Raw genomic sequence first — 17,605 nt, forward strand, 5'->3', positions numbered from 1 at the left:
GATCATACAAATATATGTACTAATAAAAAGAACAGGAGTACTTGTAGCACCTTAGAGACTAACAAATTTATTAGAGCATAAGCTTTCATGGGCTATAGCCCACTTCATCGGATGCCTAGAATGGAACATATAGTAAGAAGAAATATATATACATACAGATAAGTTGGAACTTGCCATACAATACAGACTGCCACGGCTGCTACTCTGAAATATGTACTAATGTGGCCACACCATATCTGTTTCCAAATTAGAGCCAAGATTAGAACCTTATGTGCTATAACCAGCCCCCACTCCCCCTTTGTCTACCCTAGAGATTTCCCTCCCTCCTGATTAACTGAAGGTACTTAACATACTTGTAAAGGTTAGTCTGGATGCTCCCCAAATGTTTGCTACAAATACAGATGTCTAGAATAGCCTTTACAAACCCCTTAACTGCCTGGAGTTAATTGGCAAACAAGGTAAGGGTTTGTCTACACATGGATTTATTCTGGAATAGCTAGCTACGGCCATGTGTGATAACTCTTATGGGTTGCCTACACTTAAAACACAACTGCAGCTGCATCATTGTAGTTCTACAGTGAAGACACTACCTATGCTGACTGGAGAGGTTCTCCCATTGGTGTAGATAATTGACCTCCCCAAGAGGCAGTCGCTAGGTTGACAGAAATCTCCTGTTGACCTAGCACTGACTACATCAAAGGTTAGGTTGGATTAACTGCATTGCTCAGAGGTGTCGATTTTTCACATCCCTGAGCGATTTAGTTATGTCAACCTAATTTCCTAGTGTACACCAGACCTTATTGTGGATTAAGCTAAATCAGGAAAAGGCATTCTTATTCCAGAACACAAGTGGCCACACCTGGAGTTATTCTGTAATATTCTGCTTTAAATTCAAACCCTACCTCAACCCAGAGTAATTTTCATGTATAGAGAAGCCCTAAAAAGCTCTAGCCTAGACAAACCTGGGAAAGGCCTACACTCCAGACCTCTGCCAGCACAACCAGGTCAGTGAGCGGTGTATAGTGTAGATACAGCTATATAGTGTATATGTAATATAGTGTAGACACACCGGCAAAGCTGTTTTTAGCAGTGTAGTTTGTTTCAGTCATAGAGGGTGGTTTTACTAAACAGATACAAAGCACAGCTTTGTCAGTATAAGCTGCATCCACCCTAGGAGCACTTTGCCAGTTTAGTATACCGGTATCCTCCACAGGTAAAGTGTGCCTACTGTTGACATAGCTCCAGTGTGAAAATCTATCCTGGGCAGCTGCTTGATGTATTGTACCTGCCTCTGACAGCCAGGATGGCTCTCGCCTCTTTTTTTATTTTTATTTATTTATTTTTTAAATACTTTGACAATACACTCACTTCTCATGACAATCAAATAATGTGAATCTGGAAAAGTTGAGCAAGAAATTTCCCACTTCCTGTCTTTTTACAGGCCAGCCGGAGGGAAAATGGTATCCTGGGCGAGCTTGTATTTTGGCACCCCTGTCCTCCTTGGGCGTGTCACCTCCCCCATTGCCCTGGCTCCTGTGGGCTCCCCAACCCCTGCACCCACATAGGGAAACTGACCTGGATGCATGGAGCAGCTGATATTGCTGCTCACTCCCCTCTCCAATGCTGCTCCTCCAACACACCCCTAGGAGGTTGCGAGAGGAGAAGAGAGGTCAGGGCTCCCTGCATCCTGGTCACTTCTGCCACCGGGGACTGCGTAAGGGGAAGGCAGCAGAGTAGCAGCTCCTGATGCTCACCTCACAGCACAGCACAGGTGGGGGAAGTGATCTGGACACACAGGACACTTGGTGTTGCTCCTCACTCCCCCACAGTTCCCTGGGGTCATGGAGGAATGTTGTGGGGTGAGCAGCATCTGTGCATCACTGCTCACCCCCCCATGTTCCTCCACCGGGAGGAAGCAGTGAGAAATCTGGGCACCCCACCACCCAGCACTCCCCTGCCAGCCGGGAGAAGCTTCTGACTATAGCGACAAGGCGCACCTCTGCGCTGCCTCTCGGTGCCCTCTTGACCATGGTGCCCATGGGCAGTTGCCTGGGTGACCCACCCCTAAGGCCAGCTCTCTTTAATATTTTACTGTGCCCAAAGTGTGGTTTGCACCTCACAATACAGATTGAAACCCATTTCTGCCAGTGAATCCCTGAATCCAGCAATTGGATCTGCATGGAGTCGCATTCAAATACAGGGCCCCAGCTCCAAAATGTTTACAATTTAATTTCAGAATCGATGCAAAGCAAAACAAAACAGTGGACAAGGTATATATGGAGGAATAGCAGAGGTGACATCAGTAAGATTACATGGTTACTTAGGGCAAGCGCAAGGAAGATTTAATAAAACTTCCCCCAGGGTCATGCAGCAGCCCGACTATTCCCCAGACTCTCCTGAATGCTGTCTCACCACTCTCTACAAGTTATAGCATCTAGGACAGCCAGTTTCAGACATTTTGTTTTCTAGAACAAAGTTGTTGCACTCTAAAACTGTCAAACTCAAAGTTGCTTCAGGTCAATAACCAGCATGATATAGCCAAACCCCATCAAAATTAGGACTCCTTTTGGAGAAAAAATATATAGCCCAAAGTTACCAGAAGGGTTCGGGGCGGGGGGGGGGGGGTGGGAAGAGATGTATTGGGGTCAGTGTCTCTGGCCAGAGCGATACCAGGGGGTTGTACGGGAATCAGTGACTCCAGGCGGGGCAATATAGGGAAGGGGGAGCTGTACCAAGCAGTGGCTGTGGCGGTATCGGGGCGCTGTGCCGGGGCTCAGTGGCTCCGGCCGGGGCGGTACCGGGGTGGGGGGGGGCGCTGTGCCGGGGCTCAGTGGCTCCGGCCGGGGCGGTACCGGGGTGTGGGGGGGCGCTGTGCCGGGGCTCAGTGGCTCCGGCCGGGGCGGTACCGGGGTGGGGGGGGGCGCTGTGCCGGGGCTCAGTGGCTCCGGCCGGGGCGGTACCGGGGTGGGGGGGGGGCGCTGTGCCGGGGTTCAGTGGCTCCGGCCGGGGCGGTACCGGGGTGGGGGGGGCGCTGTGCCGGGGCTCAGTGGCTCCGGCCGGGGCGGTACCGGGGCGTTGTACTGGGGGCCCGGCCCCGCTCGCTCACCTTTTTGATGTTGGATTTGGAGGCGGGGTGAAAGTCTTTCTTGCACATGAAGTTGGCGAAGGATTTCCCCATGGCGGCGGCGGCGCGGCCTCCTCAGGCCGCTCGCCCGAGTCGCTCCGCTGCGCCAGGCCGGGCCCGAGCTTCCGGGGCAGGGGGCGGGGCTTCCTGCGGGCCCCGGGGCGGGGTGACACCTGCCCCCACACGGAGTCGGGCGGCAGCCCGCGTGCGCCAGGTGAGACCTGCGCGGAGCCCGCCCGGGCCTGACAGCCCGTAGCCCGCCCCGGGGGATCCCCGCACCCTCCCCCCGGCCCTGGTCCCCTTCGGGATCCCTGTATTGCCCCCCCCACACCCCTGCCCGCTGGGCGCGCCTGGCCCTACGGGATCCCGGTTCCCCGCCCCCTCTTGAGGGAAACAGCGAGACCGGCTGGGGCTGCAGTAACGTCCCGCGCTGCCCTCGCGATGGGGGGGCTGCTGCTGCCAGCCCCGGGGCAGGGAACGCGGCCTCACGTCCCGGTACCGCAAGAGAGCGGCTCCCTAGTTACCATTCTGCACGTCAGCTCTTGCCCAGGGGGTGGTTTCTAAGTCTGTGTTTCGGGGACCTATTCCAGAAAAAAGTAATCGTTCCGCTACCTGTGTGACAGCTTCCACGCCTCGGTGAAATGCCGGCATTGCGCTCGGGCTCCTGTTCCTGTCTGGGAAGCACCCCCAGCTCTGAATTTTAAGTGCATTCCTGTACGTTATTATTTATTTCAAGGATGGCTTCAAGAACCACTGCACCTCGCTCCTGTGACATATTTGTGGCGCTGCCTCCAGCAACAGTTGGCAGCCGGGTTGTTTTTGGAAAAAATTCAGATAGACCCTCTGATGAAGTGCAAGAGGTAGTCTATTTCCCTGCTGCTTCTCATAAGGCAGGAGACAAGCTTGAGGTAAGAGCAAAGTGTTCTTGAACAGAAACTAAGGGTGCTTGCCCACCATACAATAAAAATAGAAAAGAATTAAACATTAGTTTTAAAAAATCTCCTATGTTTGGCCAAGCACAAGACGTAAAATAGTGTAAGTTTTGTATTGCTGTGTACTAGCACAGCAGGATCATAACCCTCCATCAGAAATACCAACTGACTTAGTGCAGTGAGTGTCAGCTCAGTGCACCCCTTCAGATTCTGCTTTTGAGGACCCTCTTTTATTTGACTCAGTGTAAACCCACTTTTTGTGGGTCCCATTGTAAGTAATGCTTGGCCTTTTGTGATGAAGGTTGCTGGTAATAGCACATTAGTTTATTTTATAGATATCCAACATCTCCTACAGCAGAGAATCTAGACCCTTATCTACCTGCAGCATAGAAGTTAGTTTGCGGGCCTTTTGAAATTATAGCTAAACTGCCTCCCTCGCTATGTTTAACAACCCCATGACCTTGATTGGAGAGCTATTTTAAAATAGATAGAGTTTGGGGATCCAAAGTATGTGCAGGTATCCCTTTAATCACTTGAATAGGAAACCCGATATTTTGTCTTCCAATGCAAATTAGGAATGGAGAACCCTTAAAGAGAGCTTGTTTCTATTAATTATACTACTTTACTTACATAGTATATACATGTATTTCTATTGAATTTGGGGGTTTTAATGATAGTCTACTAGTCTATGGTTTTGTGGGATAAGGAGAAGAGGGGGAATTTAGAGATATGATTTTGTTAGTTATTGTTGGAAGTTCCTGTCACCAAGGAAATCTAGCAGAATGAGAACTTTCAGGCCCTGCATTCATTAAGTAGCGTTTTGATTTTTTATTACACTTCCCATGCCATGGTTTATGTTGCAGTGCACTTATATAGAAATTGAGCAAGCAGAAAAAACATATGCGGTTGTTTTGAGTCGTCCATCCTGGATATGGGGTGCTGAAATGGGAGCCAATGAACATGGAGTTTGCATTGGAAATGAAGCGGTGTGGGGACGAGAAGAAGTCTGTGATAATGAAGCACTCCTAGGCATGGACCTTCTCAGGTTGGCACATACTCTAGTTGTATTTAGATAGATATACTATGTTGAATTTGGTTTCAGGTTATAACCCAGATACATTTTTTTATATAGAAACAAACATATCTCTGAAGGCAAGGACCCTGCCTTCTCTGCTGTTCTGTTCTTGGATAAAATATGAACACTTCTAGGAAGAAAGGCCTGCTCCAACTTCTGTTAAAGTCATTATGAATCTTTGAGGTGGATGAAGCATTAACATGGACCGTGCAAACGAAGATATTAGAAATTGTTTTATCAGTACTACTAGAATTATTTTAAAGAATAATTATGAATTGAAATTCTCACAAGCACACAATTGCAGTTTGAGGGGTTGGGGTCATACCTTGTAATTATTCTTCCCCAAATCTTTTTCTGTCACAGTTTTGGCCACAGATCCTCAAATAAAACAAATGTACAAAAACAAAGAAAGGCCAGCTTCTTTTTTTTGCCAATTTCCAGTTGGCCAGAAACAAGCAATTAAGAACAAAACTAGTCTTAGTATGGTAGAAGTCTCTGCCAATAGTTTAAGCCTTCTTTCTTAGTTCAGAGCAGGCAGTTAATTCCCACCTGGGAATGGGGGGTGAATGAGGACACCTCCTAGGACCCTTCTTCCTCCCTTGCACACTTCCATTTTATTGCATCCTCTCCCATGAAGGGGGCACAGCCAATCAGATATACAGTCCAGCAGCTTAACAAGGAGCTCAGGTAGGTTCCTCCTTTCCTCCCAGTGAAGGGGTCTGATCCCTTTCTGTTTTAGACAGGGACACATCCCACCACATTAGTCACTGTTCAGATTGAACTTTAATATTGATGTTTAAGAATTCTTCTAAAACAAGATAAGTACAAAAGGTAACATCTTAATTTTGTTTTAGACTTGGACTCGAAAGAGCGGATACAGCTGAAAATGCCCTCACTGTCATGGTTGACTTGCTAGAAAAATATGGACAAGGAGGAAACTGTATGGAGAGTCACATGGCATTTACCTACCATAACAGTTTTCTGATAGCTGATAGAAAGGAGGCTTGGGTACTAGAGACTTCAGGAAAATACTGGGCAGCAGAGAAAATAGAAGGTAGGGTAACATTCTTCATTAGGATTTTAAATCTTCCCACTGCAACAGCATTAGTAATTCCCTGCTTTTCATATACTAACTGCTTCATTAGGATGTGGGGGATCCAGCTAGCTTCTGGGTACGTGTGTGCCACGCTGCTTTCATGTCAATAGCAGAAATCGGTCTTTAGAAGGGACTTAATTATAGGCAGAGTAGGGGCTTACGGATGAGCTCAGGGAGGTTGTACTATATATGCGGGCCACAGAGGTGAACGTGCAAGCAAACACTGATGGAGGAAAGAACATGGGCAATGTAAAGCATTACAAGAGAATGGCCGAATTATGCAGAGCTTTAAGGGTGGTGAAAAGATGTTTAAAAACTGATGTGATGTGGAGCCACGGGAAGGATTCAAAGAGGAGTGAGCGGATCAGATTGATGGGCAGAAAGATGATTGTTTGGGAGGCCGGTATAGTAGTTGAGCTGGAATATAACGAGGACCTGAACAAAACACTTGGCTGTGGGAATGGAAATAAAAATGAATATCAGAGCTGCAGAGAATGAAGCAGCAGCAGAATTTGGATATGGCCTGGATGTGTGTGATGTGGGGGAGAGAGAGAGAGAAGCCAAAAATATTCCCAGGTCTGCAGGGGAACTCAGCAGGTTACATGAGAACTTCAAAAAAGCTGTAAAATATAAAATACATTTCAGTAAGCTAAATGTAAACAAATAAAATACTGGATAAATCACTGCATAAAAGACACTAAATGATCTCTTTCCCCACTTTACAAACAGAGGGTGTGCGGAATATCTCCAACCAGCTCTCCATAACAACCAAGATTGATCGGGAACATCCTGAAATGAGAGATTACGCTAAGAGCAAAGGCTGGTGGGATGGTGAAAAAGAATTTGATTTTGCTGCCATATATTCCTACGTAAATACTGCCAGAATGACAACTTCAAGGGGCAGATACTGTGAAGGCTATAAGCTACTGAATAAACACAAAGGTACCCATTATTATTTGACTATAGCAAATCAAACAAAGTATTTAGTATGCAGTGTGCATTTAATTCAAGCGATTAAAATGTCTGCTGTGGTACATACACTGGGTTAATTCAATAATAATTCAATTGAAGACAATATTAGAGTGATTGGATTTTTAAGGGCTGTTCACTATTTTTAAGTTTTCTAATATTTTTTGCATTTTTCTCAATTGGGTGGGGAGAAATCATAAACAAATTTTATATATTAAACATTTAATACTGCAGCCATACCTATAGGCCAGGGGTGGGCAAACTTTTTTGCCCGAGGGCCACATCTGGGTATGGAAATTATATGGGTGGCCAGGAATGCTCGTGAAATTGGGGTTAGGGTGCAGGAGAGGGTGAGGGCTCTTGCTGTGGGTGCAGGCTCTGGGGTGGAGCCAGAAATGAGGAGTTCAGGGTACGGGAAGGGGCTCCGGGCTTGGGCAGGTGGTTGGGGGGCTTCAGCTGGCAGGGTGGGCTCTGGGGTGGGACTGGGGATGAGGGGTTTGGAGTGTACTTCGGGCTGGGACCGAGGGGTTTGGATGGCGGGAGGGGGATCAGGGTTGGGGCAGAAGACTGGGGCACGGGAGGAGGTAAGGGGTGCAGACTCCAGGTGGCGCTTACCTCAGGCAGCTCCCGGAAGCAGCGGCATGTCTCCCCCTCTGGCTCCTATGTGGAGGCAAGGCCAGGTGGCTCTGCGTGCCACCCCTGCAGCTTCCATTGGCTGCGGTTCCCGGCCAATGGGAGCTTCAGGGGTGGCGTTTGGGGCGGGGCCAGCGTGCAGAGCCCCCTGGCTGCCCCTACACCTAAGAGCCGGAGGGAGGACATGCCACTGCTTCTGGGAGCCGCCTGGAGCCCTGACCCCACTTCTCAGCTGGAGTGGTGCAAGCCCCAGACCCTGCTCCCCTGCAGGAGTTCAAGGGCCAGATTAAAACATCTGACAGACCTGACGTGGCCCGTGGGCTGTAGTTTGCCCACCCCTGCTATAGGCTTACCAAGCGAGGGCCATCTTGTTCTGTGCTCAGCAAGGACTGATGACTGACTAGTTCCAGAATATTTGATGGGTTGTTTTTCATCCACCTACTTGGCAGAAAAAAAGCAGACTTCCAAAAATTCACTGCCATTTATACAAGCCTGGGAGAGCTTTGAGGAAGGCCTATATTAGTACAAGTGCCTAACTGAACCCACCTCTGAACACTATTGTCATATGAATATGAAGTCATTCTGCCTAATCTAACCTTTTTTGGGTTGGACTTGAAGATACTCATATTAAAAACATAGATTTAAAAAATGTTACTGTTAAAATTATATAGTCCAGTAAAACACCCTATCTGAAAGCAGGATAAAGGAATTTACAGCATTATCAGAAGAAATTCTTAATTACCAACTTAGTCACATGACTTTTTTTTCACATTTATGCAGAGAGAAACTACTACTTCTTTTCCAACTGTTTCTATTTGGCAGCTTTTAACTGTGTTGCATATATCTCAAAATAGCATCTGGATTCACTGTTGCATTTGAAATGATTAATCTAAATGGAAATCAGATTGCATCCCTGGGTGCTTCTTGTTTTTTTGAGCTCAGTCACCCCAGCTTTAGCACTTATTCCCTGCGTGCTAGTGAATTATCTATAGATATCTTACTCTGGTGATCATGTTAACCCTGCATCCATTTTGGGAATTGCAGGTTCTGAATACTTAATACCTGTATTATAGAAGTTTTAAGGTTCTATCAGCATTTTCACCGAAATCCCCATTTTCAGGCATTCACCTCAGCCATTTTTAAATCACTCTTGGTTTTCAAATTATCAGCCTGGTATAGTTTCATTTCCTTTAGATTTTTTAAAAATCCATGCCTTAAAAGCTATTTAATTTAGAGCAGAAACAAAGGCATAGTTATCATACTCTACCCTTCCAAGCTTTTTCTCCCAATAGCTTAAAAAAAAAAAGTCTTCCAGTCTACTGATCTTCGGTGTGTGAAGAAACTTTACAAATATAAATAGCATAGCTATTTTAAAAGTAGCTACTGAGAGACTATATGGGGAACCCAGGAGAATCAAAAACCTGATCTAGACAAGAAAAATTTAATACATTGTGCCTGCTGGACAAGCTGCTGACCTGCACTTAATCTTGGTTTGCAATGACTGACCTTGACCAAATATGAAAACTGCCTCCTCTCTTTCGTTTCCTTCATTTACTGTGATGAATTCCTCCTGCTGGCTTCCTTCAGCCTGTTGTGCCCATACAGAATTATTAATTAACCATGTGCAATATTTGAAGCGCAACATGGGTTGCAACTTGCATCATTTACAGGGAAACTTAGACAAGTCAGCTTAATTTTTCTCACTGAGCAGCAGTCTTCATGATTTTCTTAGTTCAACTAGAAATGGCAAGGCCATTTAAACTAGAAATCCTAATCCACTGAGAGATGGTATGGAGGGAAACATAGCAAGAGTAGGAGGTTTCAAGTTGCCAATATCCCTTTAAAATGGAAAAAACAATTAATAGATTAGCTGTTTCTCTCTTTTATATTAGCACTTGCTCACCTGTTATACTGGATTTGGAGGAAAAATGTCTGTAGGTGCCCTTGTCAAAATATTGGCAGTACATCACTAGGCATTCACATAAACCACTACAGTATATAAAAAACAGAGACAGCATTTGAACATTAACTACTTTAAAATAATTTACTTTTAGAATTTTCACAAGAACAGCCAATACCAATGAAGGGGTTCCATTCACGCTGTCTCAGAAAGAAAATTATTTTCACAAGGATGCTGAACTCAAGTTTGCCTTATTTAGTTTGGTGCTTGCTGATCAGTATTACATAGCCCTTCACAAGTGGTTACGTTAGTGTGGTTCCATTCCATTCAAGATATAAAACTGATTGTTCTATAGTGCATCATTTCAGCTGGTCATCTTGAAATATAAATTACCTGGGAAGTAAAATAGTAAGGAACAGTTTAATCTCTTCGAGTTGCATTTTCAAAGCAGTGCACAGGAAATCCACATACAGTTGTCATTAGTTTTACATTTTCAAAGCAGTCTAGTGGGATTTGTACATAGATAATACCAGTAAGCAATACTGTGATTTGTCTGCTTAACTCCCACACAGCATTTAAGAAGTTTAGTCTTTAATCTTGAACTATGAATTTTCATCTGAAAAGTTATTTTATCTGAACTGTTTGCTAGGCTTATTATTTGTCATACACTTTGGAAGTCCAAAATACATTTGTTATAGCACTTGAGTCATAAATGCAATATCTCATTGTCATTTACTTATCAGAAAAGATAAAAATAAAGCAGTAATCTTATTTGCTATTTTAAACATGTGGCTTATTCCACTATGTATGTGGGCTGAAGGATTGATTGCTTTCATGACAGAGCTAAAGTGTCTCTCTCATGTTTTTAACTACCGTGTAAGAAGCTAGTCTGATATCCCTTGTTTTGCACCAGCTGGTCTTTTTGCCAACACAGCATATTAACACGAACGTTACCTTTGAAAAATGTGAGGAGTAAAGCGTGCGGTTCTAGAGTAGCTGGTATTTAGTCACTACTAGTCTTGTTTGTAAATTCATTGTTTTGTGTCTTAAATAGGCAGTATAACTTCTGAAACAATGATGGAAATTCTTCGGGATAAAGAGAGTGGCATTAATATGGAAGGAGGATTTATGACAACTGGAAGTATGGTCTCCATTCTACCTCAGGAGCCTAATTTCCCTTGTATTCATTTCTTTACAGGAACTCCAGACCCTGACAGGTGATACAATAACTAATTAAAATGAAAAGTTAGCGAATGTTTTCTAAGTTATAAGATGGTGTCATTTACTTGCTTATTAGTTTCATTTTATTGTTTTAAAACAAGTCCCAAAATGTAGTGAGAGCCAAATGCATGTCATAATTTAGGGGTTCATTACTCCTTTAGGTACATACATAACATCAATGAAAATGTGAGGAGACTTTATACACATTTTATCTGAGTAATTAAAACAAGGTTAAGAGTTATTTGAAGCCTTTTTCCAGTGGAAGTAGAGGGGATAAATGGAAGGAAAATACAATGATGCATTGACTTCTGCTTGTACCTTTAATAAAACTATATCAATAAAGAATCTGTGTTCTGTTTCCTCTCCCTAGATCTGTTTTTAAGCCTTTTATTTTTGTGCCAAATATTACTCAGTTACTAAAAACCAGCTCACCAACATTTGGTCATGATGATCCAGTGAAGAAGAAACCACGGTTTCTGACTAAGCCAGATCGAAGACATGAACTCTATAAGCAACATGAAAGTGCTGCTGTGGTTATGGAAACCTTCAAGGTATGTTCGATTTCAGTGCAAGGTGGTGATTTGGGTTATTCACTCCACTCATGGTTTGCAGATGTGATACTATTTAAGGCTCCAGTTTGTTGGATGGTAAAGAATATTTATGTAGTGCACCAGTGGGCAATCTGTTCAGCCTCTCGTATGCACACATTTCAGAAATGCCAAAGAGCCACCATCAATCTCTCAACTATTTCCCTAGGCTCAGGCACAGCCAGTCAAACTTCTGTCCTGCTAAGCCTAGGGTTCTCAAAGCCTGGAATGGAGCAGGCCAGACTACTCTTTTTTCATCTCCTATAATTGCACCAGCCAGACCTTGGGAGTACTACTGAACAGCCCCAGCATGGAAGGAATGGCCCCTGGTCAGAGCACTCCCAGCAATCACAAGTGCTGCTCTTGGGTCTGAAGGGAGGGGTTGGGGTGCCTGTTACCACTTCCTTGTAGCGACAGGATTGATTCAAACACTTCAGTTTAAAAGTCACAGACTTTTCTTCGTAAGTCTCCTTGGAATGCCCCACGTTGGACACCAGTGATTAAGTGCATCAATGTGCTCAGCACTGTTTTGAGTTAATATCGTAATAGGTTGTGATGGTACTGCCTGAGCTCCAGATTGCATGTTGAATGATGAGGATTTTAGTTTAAATTAGCTAGTGGTACCAAGCACTTGCTGAAATAAATATTAGTGTATTTTTCATAAATGGCTGTGACCAATGGTATATGTAGGCCAATATGAGGCTCACCAGTTACCAAAAGGCTGAGGTTTGGAGTCTGCTTAAACTCACCAGAATGATTTCAGTATAAAGCCCTGTAACTGATAGAACCAGGTCTAAAGTACACTGGGTTGGTGCACTCCTTGGAGCAATGTATATGGGAGCAGCAACAGGTAGATGCGTAGGAAGGAGGCTTTAAAACTGCAGCTACCGAGCAGGCACATGATGAGGAGCTGCAGCAATGCAGGCCAGATTATGGGAGAAGCTGTAGCTAGGTACCACAGTGGACATGGCGGGGGAGTGGAGAGGAGCTGCAGGGAGGCCAGTTTTGTGTAAGTGCAGAGTTAGGAAGCACTACATTCCTCTGACCACTGCTCTGCTTCTAATATCCCACTCAAACTGAAAGCAGGGTAAGTGGGAGAGAGAACATGATTTTAGAGGTTTTAGGTGGTCAGTGAGTTAGTCCAGCCCCCTCTGTGGGAAGACACTGCAGGTGTTGCTACCTTAGCTAATTCAGACTAAAATGATGAGGGAGGGGGGGTGAATATTATGGGATGTTTTGATTATGAGGGAGATGAAGACCTCTGGTTTTCACCAAGTATTACTGGAAAATAGATGCTAAATATAGAAATCCTGGAGTATTTATTACCAAGAGTAGTGTGATTGGCTTTTCTCTGGGTGGGCCCTCCCTATCACTCCTGCCAGCTCCTTTGGTCTAACGCCCAAGGATGTGACATCAGGCCAAGCATTTTTCTGAATTTCCTGACTCTTCTGTTTCCTCTCTTTGGTGTTTTTAACTCCTAAGTCCAGTTGTCTTCCCTTCCTTTTCATACTATCTCTAGTCAGGCTCCAGTTGTAGCTCCTGGAGACCGTGTCCCACTGATGCATCCTCAGAAGAAACCTGAAGCAGCGGAGCAGTACAGCACACCAACCACAGATGAGGATTTCAAAGCATGCTTACTGCATTAGTACAACATACAGCTCTGCCACACTGTGGCTGTGTTTACAGTAGGAATAGTGGGAGCCCTAGTTTCCATCAGCACAGATAAGCTGGTGACAGCAATGGGCAAGACAGTAGCCTAGACAGGGCTCAGGCTTTTATCACTGTTTTATTTAAGGCTGCTCAGAGCGGGTCAAGACTATGATGTGAAAACACAATCCTCGTTTACATTACAGCTTTCCTTTTTGGAACTACCTTCGAGAATTACAGGCCCTAGTTTTCCTCATCAGCAGAATTGCCTATTTTTTGTGGAGCAAGGAGGCTAGTTGCTGACTTCTAAAAGGTCACTGGTTTTGTTGAAGTAGAGTCTAGAATTTATTTAAACTTTTGGTCCAAAAATGGATGCCATCCAAAGACAGGGCTATTCAGAATCTACACACACACACCCGTTTCTAAAAAGGCACTTCTGCACAAATACGTTTTGCTGCTGAAAGCACTGAAGAACTTTTCATTTTTACCATTCAAGCCCCTCACACAAAAGGTTTGCAACTGGTAGGTAGATGAGACTACTATATAAGGGACAGAGCATCTGAGCAAGAACACCTACACAAACTGGACAGCACTGATTCCCACTACTATCACAAATTGTTGTTATGGGCACAGGTATAAGAGCTTAAGTAGAAAGATGATTGACTATAGCAAGACTTTGTTTTAAACTGTACAGTGCTGTTAGAGTTTCATTCGAAAATGTGTTCTTTTGTTTTTGTAGGAAAAAGGTAAAGAGATGCTGGAACAGATACGGAAGTTGGAGAAAGAGAAAATTAGCAAGATGGAATCAATCCTGCAAAATGGATGTCTTGATGTTAACCAAGCTGTTAACCTTTTTTCACAGTGTGTGGAAGAGGAAATCAACACATATGCCTAAGAGTATAAATCAAATGCAGTGGAATTTGGTCCTGGTGATCATGATCCCTTGTAGTTGTATGGCTCTAGGGATCAAATCTTATTTTGGACAAGTCATTTTCCATTGATGATTAGGTGTTTAGCATCTTATATATGCTGGCCTACGGGCTTTTGATAATGATCAAACAAGTAATGTTTTCAAAGGTAGGGAATAGTTTTGCCTTTAAATGACACTTGGCTGTAGATAAAGAATATGACAACTAGGTGAAATGCCAGTAAGAACCAACTTGATTAACAATTAAATATTAAAATGCCTAGTAGGTATTGAAATGCTTGGTTATTTTATGATTAAGATTTTCATTCGGTGCATCTTGGATTTGAACAACTCACTCTATGAATATGCATGTAGATTTTATACTCAAGAAGTGTTACTCAAGTTGATTATCACAGCATAATTTCACTGCCTGAATTAAAATGGACAAGTGAGAACTCTCTAAAATGGAGAAGCCACTATTATGCATCATTATCCTTTGAGATTAATTTATTCCTGTAAAACAAATATCGCAGCACCAATACTTATTTTAACGCTCTGCTAATAATCCTCCAGTTGTACAATTGCCACACTAAGAAAAATATTTTACTTGTCAGCAGTAAGAGTTTTCATGACAGTTGTACGCTAGGATAGACTATAGCTCAATCTAGTATTACTTTAATAGGATATATGTACTTTACACTTAATTGTGCAAGTGGCAATGCATGAATGACAAGTTAACCTTCAAATTAACACATTGAGTAGGAGTGTGCCTAAAGTAATCTGCCCTTTTAAAACCAAATTACAGCTTCAACTTTACAATAAGTAAGTTGGACTGAAATGTGTTAAAATGGCTTTGACTTTCAAGTTCCATTAAGGTAATGAGTGTTTGGTATCTTAGCTATACAAAATGTCCTGCCAGTTACCACAAAACATTTAAGATTTAACATCCTTATACGTTTGCTAACCTTTATTTAGAAAGAAGTGTTTTGGTTTTATGTACTACTCTGTGATTACTTTGAAATTAATTCTGCCAGTGCACTTTCCAAGACAGCACTGGACTGTTTTTCGTAACAATCATTTTATTGAATCATCTGTTTAAAACACACAAATACAATGAATAATAGGTCTGAGTATTTAAAGATCTGAAGTGTGCATACTCTTACAGCATGACAGTTTTAAAAACAGAGACTAAACTTTTCTTCTTTAAATGAACACCTTGTTATTCATAACTTGTCTTGCCAAAGCTGCTAATTTATTAAAGATTGATTTAAGCAAAGCTAAATCCTTGATCCTGTATTAAAGTTATGATCAATTTGTAACATTACCTTCGTATTCATGGCAAGAGACTGGAAGGATAGATGCAGGATTCTGACTTCATTCATACAGAATCAAGCAAAAGGTAAGGAAGACTTGTAAAAGAGAAAGTACTTAAAAGTATCTGAAGTATAGAATGTATAAAATAACTGGTGATACTACTGGCATACTAAAAATCAGTTTAAATTTTCTGTAACTGGTTAGTAACTGCAGGTAATAACACATTAGATACATCAGGCAATCCATATTAGCACAGAAATCAGAGATCGATTTATACAAGTTTTTTTTTTTTTTTTTAAAAACCAAACACTTTTCCTGGGTAAATTTGAAGAACTCTACCCATTTGTATATTTTCTCCGTTAAAACTGTTGCTTTTCTGTGCCTATAACTAAGTCTGTGTAATAGAAATAGAGTGCAGGCCACACTTTCAATTGTAATTCTTCATCTATATTAAAATTGTATAGAGATAGACTAACATCTAATTATTTAGCAACAAACACCTACTTTAGTCAGCAAAATACTGTGAGAAAACATTCTTGTAATATTTCCCTGTGTTAGGAGGAAAACCCACTAGCAGTGGCATGAAAAATCCAAGCAGAGGAAACCCTCTTATCCTACAACTACCGTGAATACCACCTGCCGTTTGTGTGTTGCGGGGGGGGACTTGAGCCTTCCCCCACAATGTGAAGTATTTGAAATAACACCACTTCCATGGCAAGAAGCTGTTGAAAGTGATCAACACACTTTTTATAATCCTAGAAATTAAACAGAGGGTCTAAAATTGTGATCAGGATTCTGGCTATGACAGACCCTCCAGAAAGCCTTACAATAGTTTTGTATCAGAGTGGTAGCCGTGTTAGTCTGTATCAGCAAAAAGAACGAGGAGTACCTGTGACACCTTAGAGACTAACAAATTTATTTGGGCATAAGCTTTTGTTGGCTAAAACCCACTTCTATCAGACGCATGGAGTGGAAAATACAGTATGAACACACACACACACACAGAGAGAGAGAACATGAAGAGATGGGGGTTGCCATATTAACTGTAACGAGACAAATCCATTAAGGTGGGCTATTATCAGCAGGAGAAAAGTATGAGAGTATCCAGTTTTGAGAGCTCATTCTTAATCTTTCTTGTTTGCTGTATAGGATGTTCAACAGGTGATTACGCAGTTTCTTTGAGAGTGTAGGGGCTACATCTGATGTACAATGCATACCGGTCCCGAGAGTAGGTCACCTCGCCCTCCAATGGCTCTATACTGGTTTGTTTTATCACACACTAGTAATGTCAAAAGAGTGAAGTACTGGGTGCATCATGTTACCCTTGTTCCTTCTTTGGTCTCACATACGTCTATTCAAGGCCTTCTGAGTTGCCTTTTGTCAAAAAAAACTTGGCATAGTAGACAAGGCCTTAGAGTCCTCACCTTTTTGTATGAAATCAAGAATCCAGTATGTAGTAGTTATACAAAGAGCTATAGAACTCTAGCAACTTTATATCATCCCTGCCTCCATCAAAGTGATCATCTTTATGTAGTCAATTTCAAGAACTAAGTTATTTCAGATATTCCACCTGCCAGACACCTTGATTTGTAGTTTTACAAATCTAGTGTTGCTCTTTTGTAAACTATATCCTTTCCATCATCATTGTGTGAAAGAGCCCACAAACAAAAGTTGAAATTGAAACTGAGTGGAGTGCTGCCAAGTATACAAAGCAAACTGAAAAGATAAGTTTTACTTGCAGACTTTTAGGATTAGCAATCACAGACGTTAAGAGTAATGCCAGTAGGTAAAACATTTTCTATAGAAGTTTGATTAAGGTGACAGTGACTCTTCTATGTCTGTGCTAGCAAACACAAGATTTCCTGAAGGTTCAGTAATACAAAGAATGTTCATAAACTGTCAGAGGATATTTTTGAATAAAGTGATTTGCTGTGTTCCACCTCAGCTCCTACTGAATGACTGTTTTCGACAGCGAGCCATGTGGCAGCCGTACCACTTTGGGCTGTGACCTTGTCACACCTCCCAGAAGGGCACTCGAATGGGCAGCTTAATGATAAAACTCAGGTGCTGAAAAAAGCTGTTGGGTCAGAACTTAGCTCAAGTCTAAGTCACCAAGACTGTGGTGGGTAGGATTGTGAAGTAAGAACTGTACTTTTTCACGTTATAGTGCTTGATTCACCACTACATTACACCAAGTCAT

General features: G+C 42.9%; 2 protein-coding genes across 3 annotated transcripts in view; one reads left to right on the forward strand and one right to left on the reverse strand.

The window, feature by feature from the left end:
• Nucleotides 1–3,857, reverse strand: part of CIRSR (corepressor of RBPJ and splicing regulator) — a 43,515-nt gene extending 39,658 nt beyond the window's left edge. Inside the window, exon 1 of one of the 2 annotated variants that reach the window (XM_074967609.1) lies at nucleotides 3,737–3,857. In XM_074967609.1, the coding sequence (XP_074823710.1) occupies nucleotides 3,737–3,775 (39 nt within the window). In that variant the 5' untranslated portion in view covers nucleotides 3,776–3,857. Of the gene's footprint in view, nucleotides 1–3,106; nucleotides 3,265–3,736 lie in introns of those variants that run through there. The other variant, XM_074967608.1, reaches the window with a different exon arrangement.
• On the forward strand, nucleotides 3,259–15,707 carry SCRN3 (secernin 3). Its single transcript, XM_074967610.1, has 8 exons — nucleotides 3,259–3,338; nucleotides 3,861–4,032; nucleotides 4,920–5,101; nucleotides 5,986–6,185; nucleotides 6,957–7,169; nucleotides 10,784–10,946; nucleotides 11,321–11,501; nucleotides 13,924–15,707. The coding sequence occupies exons 2-8, from the start codon at nucleotides 3,862–3,864 to the stop codon at nucleotides 14,077–14,079; spliced, it is 1,266 nt and encodes a 421-aa protein (XP_074823711.1). The 5' UTR covers nucleotides 3,259–3,338; nucleotide 3,861; the 3' UTR covers nucleotides 14,080–15,707.
• Nucleotides 15,708–17,605: the final 1,898 nt, after the last annotated feature.

This window comes from Natator depressus, chromosome 11 (assembly GCF_965152275.1).
Source record: "Natator depressus isolate rNatDep1 chromosome 11, rNatDep2.hap1, whole genome shotgun sequence".
Lineage (NCBI taxonomy): Eukaryota > Metazoa > Chordata > Testudines > Cheloniidae > Natator > Natator depressus.